Below are 27,275 nucleotides of genomic sequence, written 5' to 3'. Positions count from 1 at the left end.
ATGTTCAGAGCCTTGCATGTCAATACAAATACTGCATGCGAAAATAAAATAAAGTAAGAACATCAAAATATGATATAGTGTTAAGTTTCGTATGAGTACCTACTTAATGGTATTAAGTATCTGATGATGTGACGTCATGATGACGTCATTAAGCAAATTAAAAGTTATTCCTATTATTTAAAGTTAAGTTATTCCTATTATTTTATATATAACCTATGCTTTTTTTTTTCATAAAGCTTAATATAAAATGTTATAATTATATTAAGCTTTATGAATGTTTTTGATATTCCCTGGTTATGGTAACACTGATTAGTTTGCAACTTCTAAGGTCTTAGAACGGCGCTTTTTGGCTTTTAATGAAATGTTTTTAAATTAGTATTAATTACGTTTTAAAGTCAAGGTCATTATAGTTTCATCAGTTTTCATTTAAGGTTTTTCTGATGTACAAGAAATCTCATGTAAAATTATGCGTAGCAACAAATTCCCTTTTGTGCATTGGCAATGCAAGCAATAAGCATACGCAGTTACAATGTTTTATTTATATTCTAAGGTGAATTAAAAGTCAAATTCAGTTACTATGCAATTAAAAAGTAAGTCCATACAATGCCTTAGTATACTACTTTCTAAATATTGTTTTAAAACGTCATATCACTTTGTTCATATAACATAAGTAACCTGGTAAGTATTATATTAATTTATATAGATGCCAACAAAAAAGGCTCCTATACTTAAAAAGGAAGAAGTAAACTTAGCTAGTTACTAGTTTAATTATTATGTAATTATTGCCGATGTTTTGAGGACAAAATATACAACATTCAATTTTAACATCTGATTGTAAAGTTGTAAAGAAGGCAAATGAGCAGACAGATCGCTGTCACCCATGAACACCAAAAACCTGAAGCATTAGAACTTTTTTAAAGGTGTGTTTGTCCGGTAATCCTTCAGAAGACAGTTCTGCTTATTCCACACTTGCCACAGTTTCCTTTATTAATTAATTGAGGGAGTAACAAACAACAAACATACATACTAATAAAATAAAATAACGTTACAAGCTGTACTATGTATTGTGATACAAAACTACAATTAACAAGAAAGAAAATATGTAGTTGGGTTATACAATCAACTATCATAACTATTTAAACTTTCTAGTTACTAAGCGAGACTGTATGTCAATCAGGGATTTCAAATTTAAATATTAATTTAATTGGAAACTTTATTTTCTAATTGGATTTATTAATCTAGCTGTTCACGGCTGCAATAACTCTGCATAACTGCACAACTATATTGTGTGTATTAGTTTCCATCGGCGATTTTACGCCCCGGGTATATAGGCCTAGATAATGTGCACCACCCACGAGTCAGCCCCTGTTTTCCGTACCACAATTCCCCTATAGTTTAGAGCTCTAAATATTGTATTAGATTTCTCTTTCAATCGAGGTATGTTAATTAAAGTGTAGGATGTAGGTAGTTAATGCGTATGTGGCAACGTACAGGTATAGTCGTTGCTCGCCTGGCCCCGTAGCCGAATGGCATTTCTCCGACGCCAAACGAAAGCGATACGCCGCTGGCTCTGTCGCGCCAATACGCAAGCGCGATAGAGATAGATATCTACTAGCGCTTCGTTTCGTGAGCGTTTCATGAGCGTTTGTGCCATTCGGCTAGCCACCCTGAAAGGGATTTATTGCGCCTTGATTATTTATTTTTATTATTATAACTATTATAACAGCGAGTAATTAATGATGACACGTACTAAGCATTGTAAAGTGATTTGTGTAGGTATAGGCTGTGGTATAGGTCATAGAGCTATGACTGAAGGGTTAATACGGCGTATATTTTATTATTTTAGTGTATGCATGATGCTCATATGGTGTAGCAACATTATATTGTATGTCTTGTCAGAGCAATAGTATTAGCAATTTTAAGGAAAATAAGATTTACATTTTTGTTTACTGTTCAATCATTGGTTCATTGGTTCAATCCTTAGACGAAAGTGTTCTTATATTAATTCTGTATAATGTGCGTTAAGTAGGTAGGTACCTACATAAGTTATATAACAACATTACATTACATTAAATCTGATTAACAAGTCTCGAGATAATGTAAATCTCATTAACATTAACACTTTTAAAGCGGAGTAATGTTACTATCTTTAATTTGTGAGAGACCAAGGAGCGGAGCGGCCGAAGAATAAACAGATTGAATACAGCGAGGAGAGAAGCAATCTAAGAACGTTGGAGTTGCGAGCGAAGAGCGAAGTGACCGATGAACGTAGCGACAGAAGCGTGAATCCACCGAAGCGTAAACCGATTGAAAAAACACAGTGGACAATGCACTGTGAGACCGGAATTCTCAATGTAGTTTGAACGAAAGAAGAGCTCCTGAGACAATTTGTGGAGAAAATATAGTCATTTTAAGGTTGACTTGATGTGCATATAGCTAGAACGCTATAAATACAATGTTCTCTATAAAATGTATCTATAAAAGTGGAGCCATCGATACAGTTTTGAAGCAAAGATCACACTATTAATGTTTATTTTATTTATTTCCTAATAAAGTGGAGCCCACAAAGTTTCAACAGTCAGAGAGCGGAGATCTTGACTTCATTCGTGGAGAATTACATAGTAAGTTTAATTTAAAATGATAACATTTTGTTTTAATTTCTTGTGTTTTATATATATAATTATGGTTAGTATTTAAATTTATCATTATTTTTTGACTAAGTTGTTTAAGATTATTTTAATTCCTTATTTATTGTATTATTATTTTTGTATTTTTGACATGTTTTGTTTATGCCATTAAAGGTTTTGAATTGAGTTGAATGGATAGCCTATCACTGTTAAAATGTGCCACAAACAGCTACTACGCCTTAAGCGGAGCCTTCGATACAACTTGTGAACAAAGATAGCAACGTTACTGTTAAAGTAGGGCACATATAGCTACAACGCATTTAGCGGAGCCCTCGACACAATTCATGAAAAAAAATTAGCCACGACACTGTTAAAGTGGGGCACATATAGCTACAACGCATTTAGCGGAGCCCTCGACACAATTTGTGGAGAAAAATAGCCACGACACTGTTAAAGTGGGGCACATATAGCTACAACGCATTTAGCGGAGCACTCGACACAATTTGTGGAGAAAAAATAGCCACGCCACTATTAAAGTGGGGCACATATGGCTACAACGCATTTAGCGGAGCCCTCGACACAATTCGTGGAGAAAAAATAGTCACGCTACTAATAAAGAAGGGCATTTTACTGTAGGTTCAGATATAATTTTGCATGCCATTTTTGGCTAAACATGTATTGCTAGTCAAAAATAGTAATGTACCAACTAATGTATACCATGTTTATCGCAATAAAGTAATTCATTCAATTCATTCACAAATGGCTACAACGCATTTAGCGGAGCCCGCGACACTATTTGTGGAGAAAAATAGCCACGCCATTGTAATCTCAATTTTCATCACTCATCAGGGTTTTATTTCTTTTCTACCCGATACTCAACCAATCATCCTTGACGCTATTATACTATCGGAATACTATTTCAAGACATGCTTACAATATTTATTATTGACACAAGTAAATCTTTATTTACAATAAGCTCTTATAATTATAATCTCTAATGTCTTAACAATGTCAAACAATATCTAATGTTCTAATGTCTTTATTTTTATTTCTTTATGATTTAATTGCTGGACATAGACACATGTCATCCAAATAGTAGGTAATTACTTACAAAAAGAGACTTGCTCACATAGGGTACTTGTCTTCACACAAAACTGATAGAAAAAATTTTGATGTGACCATGATGCCGAGCTAGAAACCCGTAATGTTCGCATAAATCCTTTCGTCGGCATCGAAGTACGGCCCGTACTATATACAACAGCAAGCAACAGGCAACACTGTCAACACATTTGTGATCCCTATTACCACGGCATAAAGTCTAACGATAGTCAGTTAAAGGTGTTGCTGTTTGTGCCATGGATTCGGTATTAGTTAAGGCGCCTTAGGTAAGATCGTGCAAGCGCATCCTGTTTAAATGCATCAGTTACTGGCAATGTGCAGTCGGTCATTATATTTATTAATACATTATTGAATGAATCAAAAGAAAAAATATAGTTTAATTATTGGTTCCAGTATTTGTAAATATTGCTACAACTATTGCTCGTTTGACTTATAAATATTGTTGAATGTTGTTACAATTTACATAACGATGCGTTTTTCTTTTAAACTTTTTATAAAAGGCGCTTTATCACCAACCAGAAAAAATATGTTTATAGATCAGACATGTTGTTAACGTATAATATACTGTTCTATACGCCTACGATATATACGAGTAAAATCATATTCGTAAATATTGAAGTCAGAGATCACATCGATTGTCAGTAGGTAGTTTAATAGTTACATATTACTGTAAGTAATCTGTGATTTACGTATTACTTAAACACATATACTAGTAATAAGGTAACACTACATCGTATTACTTTCCTACTGCAACTTAAGTATTCATACCGAAAGCCTTTTGTTTGAAAAAGAAGGTAGTCGTAGAAAATCCTATCGTATGACCAAATATGACCGCAAATAAATTTAGTATTTCGTTAACTTCTTAGTTCTAGTTATCAATAGGCAAGTGAGGCAAGCTACTTAAATGATAGTACAATTGTGTGTTAATGTGTAAAATCACATTAGCTCGTAGCTACGATCGAATGAAAAACAAAACTATTATACACTCGCCGATAACTAGACTAAACTCGCCGGTACTATACGGCGGTCGGCAGTTGTTCAAATATGGTTTGAATTCTATAATCACCATTTAGCGCACTATAGGTACATAAGTAGGTATTAAATCACTTACCGAACTTCATAAATTCACAACATTTACACTTTTAGAGGAACACTTATTTTGACGAAATTACGTGTGACTCGGACGACACAAAAACATGTAATGATGGGTTTACGCCGCAGGGCGCTGGGCTATGTTGAAGGTAGTAGGTATGCATGGCGAGAACTTGTTTTTTAAATTTTATATCTCTGAAATGTGTGACTTTGGACGGTACGATTCCGTGTGCTGCATAGTAAATAATATTTGTTGTCTCGGATTTGGATAGGAAGTATAATTTAGCATATACCGGTCAAAGAATTGTACGTTTCCCGCAAAGTTTTAGCTATCTGCGTCCACCTTGTCTTCTCTCCTCCTAATCCTGAGATAAGCATTTCGGCTCGCTTCAACTTGTTACTACAGTCCATCACCTCGTCATCGAGGATCCTTTGCTGACGACTTTGTTCAGCCAAAGCATCTTCTAATTTTGCTAATTTAAGTTGTACCTGGGAATCAAATCATGATATAAATTCTTGCAATTCTCAAACATGATTTAAATGTATATTATATCGATATACCTCTCTGAGCTGAGCCTGTTTAACAGCGAGCGCAGCCATAGCTTTGTCATAGACTGCTTGTGCGGCAGCGAGTCTCTGCTTTTTCGGCGCGACTACCTTTGCTACCTTGTCGTACTTCGTCATGGCAATCACCCACTTGCACATGCCTGCAAAATTCATCACATTTTTTATTATCATCAAATGCTATCTTGACAAGCAAAGAGAGTTAAATCGACAAATGTTATACCCTCGGCAGCGACGGAGACGGCTCGGATCTTCTCCGGCACGAACCCCTCGTCCAGCATGACCGTCTTCATGAGCTTGTTCATCACAGCGGGCGGGATGTTGTCCTTGTCATAGTTCTGCAAACCCTCTAGGAACTTGATGTCGTTTAGCAGTTTCTTCGATGGACCCCAATAGTCTTCTATTGTTCCGACTCCCGACGGGTTGGGAATCTTGTCGGGTTTCATTTCCTATTAAAATATTAAAACCTGTATTGTTTAATGTAATTACTTGAATCAGTAAAAGCCAGTAAATTAACAATCGTCGCCTTAAAGTGCTCTGTTTGAGAAAAATCTACTTACCGGATCGTCCTGTTAATAGGTAGGCATTAAAATAAAAATCTTATATTATAACAAGTACTTTAGATAAACGGGTAAGGCCGTGGACCGTTTAAATTATTTTTAATATTTACCTTTAAAATGCAAATAGCTTCCATCACGAGCTTGATCCCTTTAGGTGGACTTTTCATTGTTTTAATGAAGGTGATATCCTGCGGCGTGAGAGTATCAAGTGCTGCTAAAGCAGAATTAAGAATCGGCATGGCTTCTGCCAGATCTGCGTCGCACTCTTCTTTAATGGCTTGAGCTTCTGCTGCCTATAAATAAAACCAGTTGAGAAGACTTAGGCAATAATTTTTTTAAGCATTGGTTTTGCTGATTTGATAAATATTTTGGGCCAAGGTTCTATTATCCTTTTACATTTTTACTAATATATGTACAGCATGACCGAGGATTTTATCTATTATTTTAGAAACACACATAGATTAAAGGTAAGAAAGACGAAAAAACTCTTCTTTCTCCTTCTTTATTAGTCATACCTGTTCCTCAGCAGCAGCCTGATCTTTTAACACTTCAGCCTCCACCACGGCTACGCCTTCCTTCTCCAACTCCACTTTCGCGGTAGTCTCCGCTACAGCTGCAGCGCCAGCCGCCAATTTTGGCTGCAGCACTTCTAGCGCTTTCTGTAATGCTGCGACCGACTTAGCAGCTACAGCAAGTTGATCCAATCCAGTTAAATATCTCTTCTCACCCGTGAGTAATTCCCTGTGGATTTAAACGACCACATTCCTTCAATGTAAATAACTCTCATAGAGGAATAAGTAAGGGAAGTGTTGTAACTCGAGTCATCAGTAAATGAGGGTTATTTGTAGTGACATCTAGCGACAATCGCGCGCCAATCACGCGTCAAATAGCGTACATTATCTGGCCCCGTAGCCGAATGGCATTTCTCCGACGCCAAACGAAAGCGATACGCCGCTGGCTCTGTCGCGCCAATACGCAAGCGCGATAGAGATAGATATCTACTAGCGCTTCGTTTCGTGAGCGTTTCGTGAGCGATTGTGCCATTCGGCTAGCCACCCAGTACTGCTACTTGTCAATAGATGTCGCGACGAACGAAGAGTCTAATGCTCACCAATTTTTAACTAATATTACAATAGTATTAGTCATTATTCTGTTTTCAATTCCTTCTACTTTTAATATAAGTTGTAAACTGTTCTAATATTAAATTTTTGGCAGACGAGACACTGTTGATGCCTAGTATCGAGTAGTGGTACTGATAATTTACGCTATTTGACGCGTGATTGACGCGTGATTGTCGCTAGATGTCACTACAAATAACCCGCATTTACTGATGTATGGAGTTACAACTCTTCGCTTACTTATTCCTATTATAACTCTGTAAAGGATTAGCTAATTTAGGTACTTGTGTCTAATACTTACGTTCGTTTTTTACCCAGCAACGATTTGAACATATTGATAAGTTCAAGGTATGCAGTAGGTGTGACGTAGTTGTAGCGTTTGAGCCGCAGCAGAAAGGCGCGGGAAAGCTCTTGAGTGTCAGTGTGGAACACTTGACATAACTTGATGGCGGTGTCACGTTCCAAGTCAGTGAGCTCCACATCCTTCAAGAATCTGGTCGCTACCGCTAGCAAGGCATCCGGCGGCCATTCCTATGAAAATAGCATTTTGATTTTGTTTTTGTAAAGAATATTTGGCAAAACAATGATGAAAAAAATGAGATTTTCATCTTTACTAATACTTACCATGAACCAGTCAATGGTACAGCAGTTAACAAGCGAGGGGAACTTGCGGATGCGTGTGCGCAGAGAAGTGCCGGCGGGCGACATGGCTAGCACAATGTGCAGCTGGTCGCGCACGATCGACACGAAGTACGTGTACAGAGCAGTCGGACTACCATCTGTTTGCAACGACCTGTCTCTTTGTCTGTCAATCTACAAAAACACAATTAATAAAGTAAGTATTGTAACGTTATTATTATTACAAGAGCTATCTCTTTCTTATATCTTAGAGTTTTCTAGAAAACTTCTACTTACGACTCTTATCTTCTCACAGAGTTCTGCCTTTTCATCAGCCCCAAAAATATTTGGCACTTCTCCAGAGTTCAGCATGTTATTTACGTCTTCCAAAAATCCTTCTTCTTTAATCTTTAAAATTATTGAATAATCAGTACCTACTTTACCAACTACGGAAAATCATATTTAGAGTTCGCTACATACATATGGTATCTGTTTTCTTTGATTTATTATTTACTTGAACGAGAACGTTTATCTGTTATCTTACCTGAGATTCAATGAACAAGAACACCATGCACAAGTCGGGAGTACTAGACTTTCTCAATAAAGTCTTTAAGTCTTCTCGCCATTCGTTCTTTCCGTATGTACGGCTCATTTCTACCTAAAATTCAAATATTCGTTTAGTTCTGATTAGTCGTGTTAGTAAAAAGAATGGTGATATTTTTAAAATGTGTTTGCACGCAACGACCCGAAAGAATCACCTTAGTTGAGTATTGTTACGTTTCACATGTTCTATAACGAATCAGGAATGTCAATAAAATATAGTCGTAACACACCTGGAAAAGATCGTACTCGTTGATGCTGGCCGCGAGGCGCGTCAGGGACTGGCGACCGGAGCCCCCGAGCCCGACCAACAACGCGTGGGACGCCGGCTGCGCCAGCACGCGGCATATCCGTGACACATGCTCTATAGCGAACCTGCAATGAGTATTCAATCGTTCAAACAAAGAATACAAACATGTCATGAAACGAAGTTCCTCACTCATGACATATCTTTATGACATACACTAAGTGTAATACGAACCTGAATAACACAAGATTCATCGGTTTCTTTGACATCGCGTTGAATTCAGCGAGGAATGCATCTACGGTGGCATTCAAATGTTCCATGTCGGTTGTCTCCATGTAGAAACGTGTATCAACTTTCGGATTTGCAAAATTACAGTAGATTAGATTCCGAAGGTGTCTGTCAGTTATCTGTGGACGTAAATAGGCAATCATATACCTATTTGTACGCGATGTGGTCAACAGTATCATCCTTAAGTATTTTTAAAGAGTTTACCGAATCTTTAGGTCCAGTGAGAAGTCTCGAGAGCATTTTATCAAAGTTTTCGTTGAGGTACTCCTCTGTAGCTTCTCGTAAACATTTTACCATCCATTGCCGGTCGGAATCTTCAACTAGACGATCTGAGAAGACTCGGAGACATTCGTGTACCCATAAGCGCTTAACACTTTGAGTATCCGGGGTCACCGCCGGGACGGACAATAATACACCCTGTTTTACAGTAAATAGAAATTGAATAACGTAGGTACCAGCAGCGGCTGGTCCATACAAGCCGATTCCACAGGCTTGCCTAAAATTGATTACTAGTAAAGTACCTGATTAGGTAGGTTTCTTTTTGCTCAGTGTTGCCTAGCAGAAACTTTCACCAGCCGCCACTGGTAGGTACCAAACATAATCAATTTTAGAGAAGATTGCCAAGTAGGTAAAACAGGTCTTACCAGAATAACCCTGGAGAAGTCACGTAAGTTGAAGGTGTAATGTGACTTGGACGGTGTGGGTAGCAAATTTAATCGACATTGTTTATAAACTTCTAAAGTGCCGTTTACTACCTCTTCGATACATGGGTCAAAGTCTCTTGAAAATCCTCTAAAATTTTTCAACGTGTTATATTGAATTTATTCGAAAATTTCTAACATTATCATACCTCTAGGACTTTATGCAGGGTCATAACATAAGTTCAATATTAAATTACCTTGTATCTAGATGCCAAGCCATTATCCTGTTGAAAATGACTCTAAGGGTTTCGTCATCGAATTCATCAATGCACAAGAAGTTAAAATGACGAGAAAACCTAGGGGTTATCAGTTTTGCTCCAGGAGTTGGTTTGCCCATTGCGCACATAAACTAAAATTAGAATTATCTCGTTATAGCAGACAGTGTATATACCTATGTTAATTGAGAAAAGCTGGCACGAATGAATTAATCAATCATCATATGATTGACACCTGCACGTATCAGTATTAAATCAGAGCCATTATATTGCTGTGTGCGTAGCCGAATGCACAAAATGCTCACGAAACGTTTACGATAATATCTCTTTTGTAGCTATCTATCTCTATCACTCTTGTGCATTGGCGCGACAGAGCTAGACTACATTTCTGCAGCGTTTCGATGGCGTTTCGCGTCGTAAAAATGCCATTCGGCTACGGGGCCTGATTAATTAGATATACAAGTAGATATTTTTTATTCTCTCATTCATTCCGTTCGAGCCGATTCTTGTGAATTGACACAGGTCAAGTTTAACTAAAAAATAACGATACATTATGAAACATAAACATCTGACCTGAACATCTATTAACCGCATAGCAACATTAGTCTTGCGGTCATACCACAGCCCTAAATCTATGCCTTGCCGTAACACTTCTATTGGGGGTTGAGCGCCATAAGTCTCCGCCTGAGGCATGCTTACGTCGTCTACAAAAACGACGGAATAGCATCCTACTGGAGGACCGAAATAACCTGCAAAATATACGAGACATTTATTAAGATTCCATCATGTGTTGCCCTAGCTAACTTAGCACAATCCTTACTTAATATTTTATGAAAGTGACTAGATTGAACGAAGTTACCCAGATTTTATAACGTTTAGTGTCAAAGTCAAGCTTCGAGGTTCTAACTGAAAAAAAAAACTAGGTACATTCATGGCACCGAACATAAAAGTCACAAGTTAGCGCTATTCAGAAGTATCTACAAGCTGAACATATAATATGATAATTATACCTTTTCTTCTTTTGTCAAGTTTTCCCATAATTATGTCCTGCGTTTGATTGCAGTTAGTTTGAGCAGAGAATGCCATTATAAGTGCTTTGTATACTTTCGTGTCAACTCTTTTAATCAAATAATCCTAAAACAGTGAATTGTCAATTACATTTATAACTACAGTATTTCTGTACGATGAGGTCGATAAGAAAATAATGTAGACTTACAATGATATAGGATGATTTCCCAGTTCCAGTCGGTCCGACCATCATGACGGCCTTATGATGCGTGACCAGCAGCTTGAATAGAGCCAGATACGTGACGCTATCCAGGGTAGTTACCAGAATCTGATTCGGTGGGGTATCCTTGCTGATCGGAGGCGCGGAGATTACGTCGTCTTGCCAAGGTTTCCACTTACCTTTACCCTAGAATATGTTTTGTTTTTAAATATTATCATGATACCTTTCTGGTGCTGAGTAGCCAATAAGTATAGGGTAGGCTTCAAGTAGTTTGATTAAAGGGCCGAATTAAGTTTAGACTACAAAATAAATAATTTAATAATTATTCATGTACCTCCTTAATATAACGGAATTCATACACCGTTCCACCAGCTGGGATAGTAAGTATATACTGCTTTTCTGGTTTATTAATAGCTTTAGGATATTTCAATGCCTCCAGGGTCTGCAAAAAAAAAAACAAAATTTCCTCAAGATGTCTCGTGAGCTTCTGAAAATGATTTCTATTGAACTAGCCAACAATGGTTGTTACCGCATCTGGAAATTCTTTGTCTAGCAATCCTCGAAACATCATATCGAACTTTGGACGGCTAACAGCTTCCAATGTTGCTCCTATAGACCATATACAGGAAAAGAAGAAGACGCCCTGAAAGTTTTGTTTCGTTTTGTATACTCTGTAATAATAATTAGTATATTTTCATCAAAATCCGTCGTTATTTACCTCTAGTTGTGCTCTCACATCGAGATCAGATAATGAATCAACATATTTATCATTATAAAAATCATCCATAAATGTGTCATATATATTCATACACGAGTTTACCAAATTGCTTCGTGATGTTACGTACATTTGCTGTAAATGAACATGGAAAAACATTATAACTTTAATGATGTGTAGTAATGTACCTTGAACAGGCCATAATGGACACCTTTAATTTTATAAACACATTGACCGGGAAGCTGTTCGGCATGTTCTCTTATCGTAGCCATTTTATCTCTATCCGAAAACTGGAAACGGCTACAACCGTTAGGAAAACGTTGGTAGGTAGTTAATGCATGAAGACAGTGCCAGGTTAACACTTTAAATTCTCGCGTATTGTACACATTTTTTAAAGTCACACACTGGTCAACGCGAAGATTTTTTTGCCTTTTTTCCAACGTTTCAACCAAGTCGCGGAAGATTCACCACGTCTAGTGCAACCTGGCCAAACCGTTGAAAAAAAGTAAACAAAAAGTTATCTTATCGCGTTCAACCCGTGTATGACATTAAAAACACTGCCAAGTTTCCCAGAACAACAACAGAATATAATACCTTAGCCAAAGAACAGAATATAATACCTTAGCCTGTCCCGACAACTCAATTAGCCACAGCAACGGCGGCATGAAGCGTTTGAACAGCGTCCGGATGAGGTTGCGGTTGACGCTGTGCAGGGCGGGGGGGAGCGTGTTCAGCCATGACTCCAGCAGGCAGTGCCAGCCCAGCCCTTTGGGCTCTAAGTAGATCATGCCGCAACGGGATACCTAATAATAAATAAGATTTTCTGTCAAACTTAAAACAGTATATAGTTTCGATGAACTAAACATATTTTAATAGCATAATTGATTTCATGTTGAGGAATGATTATAAGATGTTGGTACAATCAGTTGTACACTCACGGACTTTAATTGTGATCCACTTCTAGCTCATTTTATACTGGAACGTTATAGCTTAACTATGAGATGTCCATAATATTGTCTTCGGTTACCGCGATAGTTACTCATGATATAAAACTTGAGCAACGTTGACCACGAACGCTGTAAAGAGTTCGAAACGTCGGGATGAATTTTAAATTCATTATACGCGATTTAATCCGTTTCCATAGTTTTATTTTATGAGATGTCCAGTATCGTCATACTTGTTATGGAGAATTTTTGGCCAAAAGCTGCACTTTTGGATGGAAGCAAGCCGCTTTGCATGGTGATAGTAGACATCATAGTAAACGATTTTTTCCGAGGATATCGAAATTTCATCCCTTAGGAAGCCGAGCGTAGCGAGGTGTTTTATGAAAATGAAAAAAATTCTATCTTTTTATTGTATCGTCCGATTTTGATAAAACGTATCTCAAATGAAAGGTATTGATTTGTGTAATTTAAAAAAAAATACAAAGAAAAAAAATTTGAAAGAAAAGTAAGAAAAAAATAAAAAAAGTAAATTTACGTCTCGCACTGAATAACTTCAAAGAATGACAGACAAAATGTACAATGTCGATATACGAGTTTTTTTAATCGAAGACAGATAAATTTTTAGTTGAAAAAACTGAAGACCGCATCGAAATCAGATTAGCATTTTTTAAGATACAAGTTGCCAAAGTTGGGAAAGATCGCTTTATATGGCCACTTTGAAATTCCTTTGCCAGAAAGTCAGAAATAATATGTTTTTCTGACACAGAAAAATACATAGTAACAGTACACATCAAAATAAAATTAAAAATTCCGAGGATATTATAATTTCATCCCTTAGAACGACGAGCGTAGCGAGGTCGGTTATTAAAACCGAAAAAAAAATCTCATTTTTTTGTACGTCGTCCGATTTTGACAAAACATGTTTCATTTGAAAGGTATTGCTTTATGTAACTTAAAAAAAAATATTGATAAAAATTGGAAAAAAAATGTAAGATTTTTTTTAAAAAAAACCTTAATTTCGTATCACACTGAATAACCGCAAAAAACGGTAGACACGGTGTATAATTTCGATATATGATTTTTTTAAATTAAAGACAAATAAATGCATGATTATAAACTAAAAACCGAATCGAAATCGAATCAGTAGTTTTTAAGATGCAAGTTGTCAAAGTTGGCTTAGTTTGTTTATATGGTCGCTTATAAATTCCTTAGCCAGAAAGTCAGAAACATTATATTTTTCTTACAGTTAAAAGTATGCAAAGGTAATAGACATCATATTAAACAATTTTGTACGAGGATATAAAAAATTCATCCCTTGGAAAGCCGAGCGTAGCGATGTCTGTTACGAAAAACAAAAAAAAGGCAGTTTTTTTTATTGGATCGTCTTTCTAAGGGTTTCTAAGGAATGAAATTTTTATATCCTTGTAAAAAAATGTTTATAATGATGTCTATTACCTTTGCATACTTTTAACTGTAAGAAAAATATAATGTTTCTGACTTTCTGGCTAAGGAATTTATAAGCGACCATATAAACAAACTAAGCCAACTTTGACAACTTGCATCTTAAAAACTACTGATACGATTTCGATTCGGTTTTTAGTTTATAATCATGCATTTATTTGTCTTTAATTTTAAAAAATCATATATCGAAATTATACACCGTGTCTACCGTTTTTTGCGGTTATTCAGTGTGATACGAAAATTAAGGTTTTTTTTTAAAAAATCTTACATTTTTTTTCCAATTTTTTTCAATATTTTTTTTTAAGTTACATAAAGCAATACCTTTCAAATGAAACATGTTTTGTCAGAATCGGACGACGTACAAAAAAATGAGATTTTTTTTTTCGGTTTTCGTAACCGACCTCGCTACGCTCGTCGTTCTAAGGGATGAAATTATAATATCCTCAGAATTTTTAATTTTATTTTGATGTGTACTGTTACTATGTATTTTTCTGTGTCAGAAAAACATATTATTTCTGACTTTCTGGCAAAGGAATTTCAAAGTGGCCATATAAAGCGATCTTTCCCAACTTTGGCAACTTGTATCTTAAAAAATGCCAATCTGATTTCGATGCGGTCTTCAGTTTTCAACTAAAAATTTATCTGTCTTCGAAAAAAAACTCGTATATCGACATTGTACATTTTGTCTGTCATTCTTTGAAGTTATTCAGTGCGAGACGTAAATTTACTTTTTTTATTTTTTTCTTACTTTTCTTTCAATTTTTTTTTCTTTGTATTTTTTTTTAAATTACACAAATTAATACCTTTCATTTGAGATACGTTTTGTCAAAATCGGACTACACAATAAAAAGATATAATTTTTTTAATTTTCATAAAACACCTCGCTACGCTCGGCTTCCTAAGGGATGAAATTTCGATATCCTCGGAAAAAATCGTTTACTATGATGTCTACTATCACCATGCAAAGCGGCTTGCTTCCATCCAAAAGTGCAGCTTTTTTTTCATAACTAGTATGACTAGTATAAAATGAGCTAAAAGTGGATCAACAATTAAAGTCCGTGACGTACCTATCAATTATACGTTTATATCAGACAAACAAAATATTATTATTATCAGATCAGATCAGAATAGTCATCTTTTTCTACTTTATTTAAATCCTGTTACCCGTTGCTGGGGTGTAGGGCTCGAGTCATATTTCTCCATCGACTCCGGTCTTGGGCAACTTCTAGGTAACATCCTCCCCCCTATCCCTTCAGCTCTTGTTGCACATAATATATTAGAATAGAATAGAATAGAATAATGTTTATTCAGGCAACACACACTATTGCATTACATAATAACAAATAAAGTACAAAGAAACAATTATAAAATCTAGAAGAAGAAAACAATACAAACAGATGAAAAGAATATGTGAAGCTGAAATGGTCTCCACTCAGTAATATATTAAAAGTGATCTACACTTTTTACACTTTATAAGTTATCTTAATATGAATACCGTGGCCGGAGAAGCTGCTTCAAGATCCATAGGTTCAAACACCAGGTTGGTAGTAGGCGCGAGCTGAATGATCTCGCCACTCATGAGACACAGCTTCTTATTGTCATCCAGCACGGTGTTCAAGTTCTCGATCCAGATGGCGTCCACCGGACCGTCAAATATTAACCACTTTCTACAAAAAATATGTTACTTCAATCGTGTAGTAATATTTTAAAAACAAAATTTTGCAAATGCTCGTCTTTATGGAGCGAAACATGTCGAGCAATCTTCGACTTTTTATACATTTGTGTGATATTTTATAGTGACGTAAAAACCGGCCAAGAGCGTGTCGGGCCACGCTCAGTGTAGGGTTCCGTAGTTTTCCGCATTTTTCTCAAAAACTACTGAACCTATCAAGTTCAAAACAATTTTCCTAGAAAGTCTTTATAAAGTTCTAATTTTGTGATTTTTTTCATATTTTTTAAGCATATGGTTCAAAAGTTAGAGGGGGGGGACGCACTTTTTTTCCTTTAGGAGCGATTATTTCCGAAAAAAATTTTTTTTTTTTTTTTTTTTTTATTGGAAAACCAACAGCACATGAAACATGTTAACAGAAACAATAGAAACAAGAGGCCAATTACAGGTTCTCACCGATAGAAATCTTATAGAAATTAACTTCACTAGGTATTAGGTATTACAAGTAGGTATACAAATATGCTTAGACTAGACAAGTACATAAATCTAATGTTAATACAGATGCGAAACAAAAGAAAAAACTGGGAAGATTAAAAAGAAGAAAAATTATCAAGCATACGAAATAGAAAAGAAAACAAAAAATAAAAATTAAAAGGCAAGCTCACATAAAGAATTTAAGATTTAAATTACGCCGTATAGCCTGGGTATTTGCATTAAATACGTCAATATCGTGCTCTCTAGATAGCCTGTTAAGTGTTCTAGCTGCGCGAACGAGGAAACTGTTACGTCTGTAGTTCGAGGACGCAAAGGGAATCGAAATAGGTGGATTGTACCTTTTAACCCTATTGGGAGTGTTGAACATAATACTACCAAGCAGATCAGGGCAATCAACGCTGCCGCTAGTGATTTTTAGGAAATAAGTAGTGTCAGCGATTTCCCGACGGTGATACAAAGGCAACATATGGTGTTTTTTGCATACACTAACATACTGAGATGAGTTATAAGGAGTACTTAATTTAAAACATAAAAACTTAATAAATTTTCTCTGTATCCGCTCGATCCTGTCTATATAAATATTGTAAATATTATCAAAAAACGATCTTAGTAAACCCTTATTCATTTTTAAATACCTATCCAACAATATATCACACGTTGGGGTTGGAATGAAAAAAAAAATCAGCCCCCACTTTACATGTAGGGGGGGTACCCTAATAAAACATTTTTTTCCATTTTTTATTTTTGCACTTTGTTGGCGTGATTGATATACATATTGGTACCAAATTTCAGCTTTCTAGTGCTAACGGTTACTGAGATTATCCGCGGACGGACGGACGGACGGACGGACGGACGGACGGACAGACAGACATGGCGAAACTACAAGGGTTCCTAGTTTACTACGGAACCCTAAAAAATGATCCTCCAACATATATTGTGATATAAGTACATACTCGTAATTAAAAGTATCCAAGCCGACGTCCTTTGAGGAAGCTTAATAATTTATAATCTTTCTTCTAGTGAAGTTAGGGATTGCCTCTCTCAACTCTCAATTCAATCTGTGAGGAAATTACCTGTTGTCATTAGGAGACACAGCAAATGCTCTGTAACTGACCGCAAGAATACCATCAGACCATTCATGCGAGACAGGGTCAAACTGACCGTACAATTGGCCCATTGTAATCGATTTTGGATTTATTACAGTCCACTCTACTGGATTTTCGCCCATCAAACCCTAGAAATAACAAACATATTTTAATAAGAACTACAAGTTACATCAATAAGCCAAAACATTTTTTGAACTATTTTAATACCTACTTTTTCATGGACACATCCTAGAGCTGCGCCGAGAGCGTGGTAACTTGCTGTTTTTCCAGAAATAGGGAACCCGACCAACATAAGCCCGTGCCGTACAAGTATCATTTCATATAGCTGAAGAACCTGAGAATAATTTATTAGTAGCTTTAATTTATTTTGTTGAATTTCGGATCATAATTTATACCAAAGAGGATTGAGTATTATAGAAAGTTACTGTCAAAGTAAAATGTGTAATCACAGTGCGTAGACTGCCATCTCTCGACACAAGCTTAAAACTTTTGAACCTCAGTTTTGACAATTTGGCCCATATTCTTAGCATGATATGTGTTAAAATGTCAAATCTTTTTAGTAGCGCCATCTAGCCGAGCGTTCCCCAAAGGTGTAACGCCATCTTGGCCACCGTACCTTTTTCATTATGGTTTTGAGGTACGTTTTTTTCTTAGAATTTATCCGTCTATACGGAGTTACATATGTCTTTGTTTATACTTACCTACAGTGCCTAAAAATAAATAACTGGAAAAGGGCTTACATTTGTTGCAATAAATGTAAATATATTTTCGAAATGGCCGTAAACAAGTTTATAATTGAAATTGCTCAAAATGCGTTACAATCTTTCAATAATAAGTTTGAGACTAAAACTATCTGTTACGTACCTTTTCGACGAAGAATTCATTAGCCTGTAAATTAAGAGGAACGCAAACTTCCTTTAAACATGCTACTAAGTGTGGTAAATCAGCCAAAGGCAAGGGTAATCCCGGGAACAAATCACCAATGATGCCCTAAAAATGAACAAAAATTGGTTGAAATAAAAATATCAAAAAACCTAAATTATAGAAATATCGACGACTTGCGGCTCAGCCACGACAATGGTCTAAGCGCGACAGCGGTGAGCGGCCATACATTGAAGCAAGACACAGCGATGGGACTTTTCATTCGCACGTATGGCTGCCGCTTACCGCTGTCGCGCTTAGACCAATGTCGTGGCTGGGCCGTTATGGTAGCCGCTCTTAGCTCTTTTTTTGAGAATATGTCTGCGGTTGGTTCCAATTTCTACAACACTTCATCTTGTCTGAAAATTAAGTCGTGGCAAACATGTTTCAAAAATATTTTAAGCGGGTTACTCACGTATCATGCGCCGCGGTGTGCGCCACGCTCTCGAGGAGTAAAGGCGGGGTCGCTAGTCTTGAAAAAGATCCTCGGAAATGGATCGAAACATGTCGAACGTTATATCGACTTAACACGTGAATAACCCGCTTAAAATATTTTTAAGTATGTTTGAGTCTCACGGGAATTTTATAGTAAATATTGTGGCAAGCAGACCGCAGACACATAGTATATTTTTTATAACGACCGTTTCCTAAGACATCATTCACAGAACATACCATGAACAAGGGCACATCGTGCTCAAGAAACTTGGGCAGGTTAACGTCCTTGATGGAACGCAGCAGGATGACGTCTTCCACCTCATCAGGGTAGCGCAGTTTCAGTGCGCCCGCCGCGCGCAGCACTGACTTCACGGCGCGCATGCCTACAAAACCGAAACAAGTGAAAAATTGGATAGATTGATACATATGTGATGGCCGCTGTACACACATGGCCAACAGTTCCACCAACCCCCTTGGCCATGTGTGTAGAGGGCTACTTGGCCGTAAGTTGGCAGTTGGCGCTTGCGCTTGCCGGCCAACCGATTCGTGTCGGTTTTTTGTCCACACATCAAAGGATCTTGGCGCCAATGGCCAACTGCGTTTACACGTTGGCGCTTCATTCAGTTGGTCGTCAGCCGTCAGAGAGGACGGTAGTGAAATATTTACGAAAATAATAAGTTTATCTATGTCAATAATAGTGTAGATTTTAGGAAATAAAATAACCTTGCAAATGTTTAATGTATTTCCTAAAAAAGATAAATGTTCTTATCATAATATTAAAAAAATTGTTAATATATCAAATAATTAAATTTTACTACGAGGTTATTATTTTTTAATCAAATTTTTCTGTCAATGTCTATGATCTAGAATTTCCTAGACTTTTCCATTCCACGTCCATCTTTCATGAAGAGCCAATGCCAAGTGATTGGTTCGCCAATGTGTAAACAGCGGCTCTTATCTTGGCCAAGGGGTTTCACAAAGGGCTGGTGGAACCGTTGGCCATGTGTGTACAGGGGCCATCATAGATGATATCTGAAAAAATATCTCCAAGCCCTGTTAATTCACGTTCACGTTTAGTATTGCAATTGAGACCTAAGTTGACAGTGATTTAGACAAATCCGCCGGTGAGTGTAATTTTTATAGTCAAACTAGTTATTCTCAAATTTATCTGTTTTAATGTTTTAATAAAAACCTCGCACATGCGGGCCTATCGAAGTTGCAGGCAACTTAGCTTGGTTTATATGACTATGGCTAATACACCAGTAATGCCTTAAATAAGGTGCCAATTTTTTTATAATAACTAGGTATATTAATTTGGTGACCAAAAATGGCTTACCGTAATCGTAATGACTCTGTGAAGACAACTGCTCCGAGCACAAACGATAAGTTGCTACAATCTTGACAGCGAGGGGTTTTGCATTCAAATACCCAAATGCATACAACTCAATCTCAGAAATTAATACATAATCCGGTACCATCATAGCCACGGAACGGAACAATGCCTGCAAATAATCAAATAAAGTCTGTTAAGCTATTTCCGTCTCTACAAAAAAGCGGCAATTCTGGCGCGAATGTTTATATTCTTATAGAAAATTTGACTAACGCGCCTTTCTCTAGTGACAAATTTGTTTTAATGGCTATATTAATGTTCATTTGGATTAACTTACATTTGGTTTGCATATCTATGGCTTTCCTTTACAAAAAAGGAATAGAATCAGAATATTTTCATCCAAAAGCTTCATATTCGACGTTCGTGCTTGTTTAATAGGTAAGCAAACTAGAAATATAATCTTTATTGCTTATTATTCAAAATATATGCTAAACCTTTAAATTATCCGGCAGCTCTGATCGTCCAGCGTAACCAGGGTTCATGGTAATAAACACAGCACAAGTCTTATCCAGCTGTACGAGAGTGCCTTCAAACACCATCTCCGTGGCGCCCGAGTTGATGCCTCGCTGGATGGACATGATCTGCTGGGCTACCACGGAGAGCACCTCCAGATCGATTCGGTTGAACTCATCGAAGCATGACCAGGCTCCGCAGGATGCCAAACCCTTGAATAGTAAAAAAAATGCACAACAGCACGATAAATATTATGAAACTCTTGATTCTTATAGAAATATTACCCTCGGTCAGGCGTCCCAGATAAGGTGAAAAACACTATGATAGCGAAAAACTTTGTGTTTCTCTATCATTCTTCCACCAGTTTTTGTTTGCTACGGAGCGTATACGATTGACTAGTTGGCAACGCGTTCAGGCATGTATAAAAAATCATTTATCATACAAAAATCAAGGAAAGATAAGGTACCTTAAAGAATTTGCCCAAAGCAAGGTAATCTAAACCATCAGAACAGTTAAACACAACGCATTGTTTCGCGACCGCCTTTGCCAAATCTTTCGTAGTCTCTGTCTTGCCAGTTCCAGCTGGGCCTTCAGGTGCACCGCCTGCAGTAATAACTTAAGTTATAGCAGCAAAGCTTAAATTAAATCATTTATTCATTTGCAAGAATGTAGTACACAAAACAAGTTATTATAGTACTTATGTAGTAACATATATAAGGGTCCACTGACTATCTGTTGAGTATTGGTAATGCTAAGTTTGCAGCGGCGATTTTGACAGCCTTTCGGTTCAAATGTTATTTTAAACGACAAATATGTATTAAATAAAAAAGTGAAGAATGTTTATTCATTTTTAAAACGTAGGTCAATTTACATTGATATGGATCTCCTAGTAGGTAGGTAGGCAGGTGGATCTCCTGCTACAGGTATTGTATACAGATATAGTGCGAAAAGATTTGCCTTCGTATTGTTCTGGAAACGTATGAACGGGTCATGTACAGGATGTACTGACATTGACTGAACTAGCATGACAAATACGAACATTTCCGGAAAAATACGAAAGAAACCCTTTTCGCACAACATCTGTACTGAAATGATAACATTTATTTTATTTAACCCATGTACAGTCAGCTGTAGAGAAAAGTAGACCCCCCTGCATACAAATGTGTATGCAAGGGGGTCTAATTTTCTCTGCAGCTGACTGTACTATCAGCTGCAAATATGCATGGAAAAATTATGAATAAATTCATTGATAAATTCGCCATGCACTTTTGCAGCTGGGTATCAAAATCGCTGCCAACTTACGTAAGTAGTTTGGTGAACTGATAAAATAACTAGGCCTCTAAATATAATAATAATTCAAGCATGTAACACTGTACCTAAATTCAAATGCAAAGCGCCGAAGAGCGTTCTAAAGCATCTGTCGGTGAGCGGAGTGACGACCAAGCGGCCCGCATTTCCGAGGTACTCGTAGCCGTACATCAACTGAGAGTTGATCATGCGGGTTGCAATTTGCCAACTTAGGTCCTCTTCTTGTTCCTTGGAATAATAAGAAATCGAGTTTTTTACGAGCCTATTGCTTTGTTTTTTTCATGGTATTTTATACGTTTCATATTATATACGTATAATAAGAGAAAATATAAACTCGGATGTCTCCGCAACTAAACTACGTGCTACGTCGTAACCCGTAGACAGACACTAGATACCCTAGAGCTTATGTAATCTTACCTCCCAGTAGTACCGTATCTGAGAGAGCCAGTTGAAATCGTTGTCGTGTTGCACTTTACATTCTATTAGCAGCATGAGCACATCACGAGCGTGCACATCCAGGACCACAAGGGCTCCTAAAAATGCAGTTTTCTAGTTACTTATGGATTTTAGTAATAATTAGAAATAATAGAGGTCATTTTTTTATACTAAGTTGGTGGCAAACGGGCATACGACCCGCCTGATGGAAATCACTCACAGTAACTTATGGACGTCTGCAACTCAAGGGTTGTCACATGCGCGTTGCTGCCCCATTTTAACAGACAATTTAATGATCGCGGAACTCAGTTGGAAAAGGTGCTATGCTAGGAATTTTCAAACTTGATCATGTATCTAAATACTAAATTATAATATTTTACTTATATTTTCTGCTCACCGTGACACAACTCGGACACTGGCGATGAAATATATAAAAGAGGCGCGTTCCTGGCACACAGTCTAAGCTCGTGTAGGTGAACGCGTACTTTGCTTGTATGAGCGAAATATTCGTCGACTGGTCGCATTTTTAACAGGCGGTAACTGTGAGGTAACCGAGATGGGGTGGGCGGCACTATCAGCGGGGAGCCAGAGTGGCCATACTGTACGATAGTACTCTTTATACTGTGACTGTGATATAAAATCCTTATTATGACGACGTTTTATTCCGATTGAAATAACTGATGTGATGAACGTACCCAAAGTAATTCTGTTCTGCAGACTTAATTCGCCACGAACCAAATCTACTATTTTCGAGATTTGGTAGTTACACTTATGCCAGTACTCCATCATAGCCGGTATATTGATGTGGATTGCATCCGTCACTTCTGAGGTCCAAAATGTCATTGCTACGCATTGCACCTTAAAAAAGTTATAACGTTTTCATAATGCTCCACCAATCCTACTGAATTGCAAAGTTTTTGCAACGAGTGCAAATATAAAGTTTTAAATGTTCAGAATAAAAATACGAAACAAATTTTCACCTTTATCAAAAATGAGTAAACTGCTAATGAATAGGTACAATTGAATTTAAAGAATGTAATATAAAATACCATAATGAGTTCTAACAAACAAAAGAAAATAGATCATTCTTGTTTATCTCATTCTGTCGTTATTATTGTTCCTATGATCCGCATAGGTGCGTAGGACCTTCACCAGCAGGGTCAGCACATGATTGCCGCGAGAGTATGTCGCCGCGAGATAGACTACCCGTCCTTATGTCATTAATACAGTTAGAAGAAGACGTGTCATCTATCTCGCGGCGACATACTCCCGCTGCAATCATGTGCTAGGCCTACAGATCCTTCTAAGTCCTATTTTTAGCCACACCTGCCTTGGCCTTATTCTAGCTCAATCCAAAGCCCACAAAATGCGATATTTACAAAAAGGGAGCCAAAAGTGAGGAGAATTCTTACGGCTTGTCCCGGCCATACGAGCACCCACTCCTGCCGCGCGCGCGCCAAGTAGTCATCATACGAGAGCGCCACCGCGTTGTGCACTGACACTTTCATTGATTTCTCCAACTCCAGCAACCATTTTTCCACCTATGTGAATACGACAAATCAATTGAGATTCAAAAACACAGTGCCATCTACCAGCTCCGAGAGTAACACAGGGAAATGCGCAATTAGCAAAAACCATTTATAGACAGATACAGAAATCGATATCGTCTAGGGTTAGGCAAACTGAGCATTTCTTTTTTTTTGCCAATAAAAAAAATTTGATTGTTTTAGGGAATTTTAGGTCAATTGTACTCAGAATCACGAGTACTTTCAATCTCACTGGGAGACAAAAAGTGTCCCAGAATTTCCATACATTTTTGTTAGTTTCCTCTTTTGTTACCCCATACAACATGTACGGAAAATGGTAACAAAATAAGAAAAAATCTTATGGGACAATATTTTTAAATACTAGGATTGAAAAAGCTAGTAATTCTGAGTAGAAATAGCATATTTTTTCAAAAATATCACACTTCATAAAAGTGGCAAAAAAAAAAAGAAATGCTCAACTACACGTCATTACGGATGTGATGAATTAATAAATATTCTTTTCATACATTATAAACTGAAAATATGTAACTAACCTGTCCTCTGGCAGCAACGGTGTTGATAGTCATAACCAGTTCCACGATTTCTCCTTCAGAGGAGCGCATATGCGTTACGACCATTTCACTTGTGAAAGATAGTTTAGCGATTCCTTCGAAACATTTTTTCAGGTGAGGCTGAACTCTGTGAATGAAAACCGCTATTAAAGTCCGTATTACCGTATTACAAAGGAGGTGGAAGAAAGACACTTAATCATTACAAAAGGTGTTTATTTTAAAAAAGTGATTTTGTTAAGTTTATCGATATGACCTCGAGTCGTTATCAAATTGATGAAACAGAATCGGCTTCTAATTTGAAAAGTAGCAACATATCTCAAATATATAGCTCAAAGTTAGCACAGGTTGATGTACGTAATCTAATTTGTAACGGGTTACATATAAGTAGTGACACATTTGGAAAGGCCCCCCCTTTTCAATTTGGAAATTTCAGTTAAATATATTAGTGTTATTAATTAGATTTATCAAAAAAAAATGTCCATTAAGAACAAGTCAGTTAAAAGATATTTATTGCGAAAAAATCTTTAAAATCGAGGTTCCGCTCTCGACTGTTTCCTCCTTCAAAACTTAATCAATCGTAACGAAATTTGAAAATCTGAACAACAATTAAATAATCTGTGTCGGACCGTTTAGTTCTTTGGCTAATTGTTACCAATCTTGAGTATCACACCTTTTTTACGCCATAATGAAAGACGTCGTTTTTAGAAATTTTTGATTGGCTCTAGCGTCTTTAAAAATAAAAATATCAAAAAAATCAAAACAATCCGACACAGATGAAAATAATAATAATCTGTGTTGAAAAAAATCATTGCTCTGTCTTCAAAAACCAGGAAGAAAATAGTCGAGAGCGTTTGTATGGAGAATTGACCTCTTCTGTATCGTCTTAAAATTACCGCATAGGATCTTTGGTCTCCGATAGAATTTCCAGCAACTCGTCATTGGACAGGAAGAAGAAGCGCGGGAAGTACAGCCGTTTCTTCTCTAGGTACGCATTCAGGCCCTTCTGGACCAACTCGAGCAAGTTGTTTGATCTCTTTAGTCGGTCTACCATTTTTTCTATCGTGATTACGTCTAGGACTCGAGGCTCCGTATAGCAAGCCTTCATAATTTCTCGCCACATCTGTGGAATCACCAAACATGTTTAAAAAATTAAAATCTACTTGATGCAGTAACGAATATGATATATTAAATGTACAAGTATCTCAGCTAAGCATAAGTCGCATAGCAACGCCGACGTAACTTGCGAAAATTCCTTATGACTGTGTGAAATGTCGCCCCCATTTAATTTCCCCGATTTGTGTCTGCGTCTAAACTTTGTCAAGCCATAGTCTAAACGTATGAAAAGTTTGACGGAGTTTAAGCATAAATGTACATTTCTGAATGTTGTTACGTTTATTTCGGAGTTATGCTTCCTACTCGTGCGTGAATATGCAGGAATACCAATCCTTCTAAATATGACACATAGATTCCATATTTTTAAATTTCTTAATAATATTCGATACTGTTTTTAGCACTGACTAACCTTATCAACTGCACTGAAGCGACGACCTTCTTCAGGGATCTGTTGTTGAATGTCAGGAGACGAAAATATAGGTTCTAAGTACATCCAGGTAGCCTGAACTTTTAACCATTCGTCTAAAATTTCTTGTAGCAGCACTAACTTTCCTTCCCAATCGCTAAAAAAATTTTAATTTACACGCATGTATAGTATGCATAAAATACATATTTTTACAAAATTTTACGAGTTCTAAGAACTTATTTTTTACTTACAGAATTATTTCTTCGAAAGGTTTGATGTACGGTGAGTTCTTCATAGTCTGTGTTTTTACAATATGGTCATCCAGCAGCAATTGAATTTCGTCAACACCGGATAATATGTAAGTTCCTGATTCTCTGAAATTTGTATATTTATATTTTGTATTCGTTCCAAAACTAATACAGTGTACTAGTAGATATTCCATAATATTATGTAGTTTTGTAATATTAATATAATTATACTTAAGCGCAATTTTTTAACTTCAAATCAATCGAAGCTCTTTAAAAATATTTCACTAACTTGTAAGGTAAAATTTCGAATCTCAAGTCTGCCCATTCCTTCATCATCTTATCCAATGTCTTCTCCAAGTTGTTTTCTTTAGTCGCAGCTTCTGAAATACTTTCGAACTTCTCGATGAAGTCCTCTAAGTTGAAGTCGATCACTTTCTGCAGTGTCAACTCCTCGTCCAGGATGATAGGAAACCCAACAATTGAGGATATCTTCTCCCAATGTCTGGGTTTTATGCCGGGGTTGCCTAGGGTTTGGACTATTGGCATATGCGACTTGAATTCGTCAATTTTTTCTCTAAAAATAAAAAAAGTGTTAAGTGTACCTACACTTGTCCAATAAGTGCTTTCTTAAAATTGGGGAATTTGTAAGATGAATATTTTTTTATGAAATTAAGCATGTACTCACCTAACGGCCACAGCAAGTCGGTATGTATCAGGCACATCTTGAAACTGTTTTTCTAGCTTAAAAACGTTTTTGTAATAATATCCTACATCGGCTTCGATGTCTTCTGGATCAAAAGTCCCAACCTAGAGCACAACACTCAAATAATTATAAAAAATACTGCTTTATGACAATAACTGTTATTGTTATAAATCAGTTGTGAATTACACAAATAACGTTTATTTCCTACAATTACAATTTTAAAAATAGTACATTGTTATTGTATTGATGCATCAGGGTACCACTATTAACATATTATAAATAATATTGTCTTCGGTTACCGCGATAGTTACTCATGAAATAAAACTATGGAAACGGATTAAATCGCGTATAATGAATTTAAAATTCATCCCGACGTTTCGAACTCTTTACAGCATTCG

General features: G+C 36.7%; 1 protein-coding gene across 1 annotated transcript in view; it reads right to left on the bottom strand.

Annotated features, from left to right (window-relative positions):
• Positions 1-27,275, bottom strand: part of LOC125227289 (dynein axonemal heavy chain 7-like) — a 40,242-nt gene that overhangs the window by 7,450 nt on the left and 5,517 nt on the right. The window contains 39 exon segments of the mRNA XM_048131563.1: positions 5,132-5,327; positions 5,400-5,545; positions 5,626-5,851; positions 6,073-6,255; positions 6,478-6,703; positions 7,382-7,611; positions 7,705-7,893; positions 7,996-8,106; positions 8,243-8,356; positions 8,532-8,673; positions 8,780-8,952; positions 9,038-9,250; positions 9,478-9,625; positions 9,732-9,883; positions 10,323-10,498; positions 10,760-10,883; positions 10,966-11,163; positions 11,312-11,419; positions 11,507-11,620; positions 11,696-11,827; positions 12,313-12,495; positions 15,593-15,764; positions 17,335-17,495; positions 17,579-17,701; positions 18,232-18,357; positions 18,961-19,106; positions 20,060-20,225; positions 20,548-20,778; positions 21,033-21,169; positions 21,943-22,102; positions 22,292-22,407; positions 23,005-23,167; positions 23,722-23,850; positions 24,390-24,534; positions 25,301-25,527; positions 25,930-26,083; positions 26,178-26,300; positions 26,464-26,748; positions 26,860-26,981. Coding sequence (XP_047987520.1) covers positions 5,132-5,327; positions 5,400-5,545; positions 5,626-5,851; positions 6,073-6,255; positions 6,478-6,703; positions 7,382-7,611; positions 7,705-7,893; positions 7,996-8,106; positions 8,243-8,356; positions 8,532-8,673; positions 8,780-8,952; positions 9,038-9,250; positions 9,478-9,625; positions 9,732-9,883; positions 10,323-10,498; positions 10,760-10,883; positions 10,966-11,163; positions 11,312-11,419; positions 11,507-11,620; positions 11,696-11,827; positions 12,313-12,495; positions 15,593-15,764; positions 17,335-17,495; positions 17,579-17,701; positions 18,232-18,357; positions 18,961-19,106; positions 20,060-20,225; positions 20,548-20,778; positions 21,033-21,169; positions 21,943-22,102; positions 22,292-22,407; positions 23,005-23,167; positions 23,722-23,850; positions 24,390-24,534; positions 25,301-25,527; positions 25,930-26,083; positions 26,178-26,300; positions 26,464-26,748; positions 26,860-26,981 — 6,370 coding nt within the window.

Source organism: Leguminivora glycinivorella, chromosome 6 (genome assembly GCF_023078275.1).
Source record: "Leguminivora glycinivorella isolate SPB_JAAS2020 chromosome 6, LegGlyc_1.1, whole genome shotgun sequence".
Taxonomy (NCBI): domain Eukaryota; kingdom Metazoa; phylum Arthropoda; class Insecta; order Lepidoptera; family Tortricidae; genus Leguminivora; species Leguminivora glycinivorella.
The sequence above is the reverse complement of the archived record's forward strand: the minus strand, read 5'-3'. Positions and strand labels throughout refer to the sequence as shown.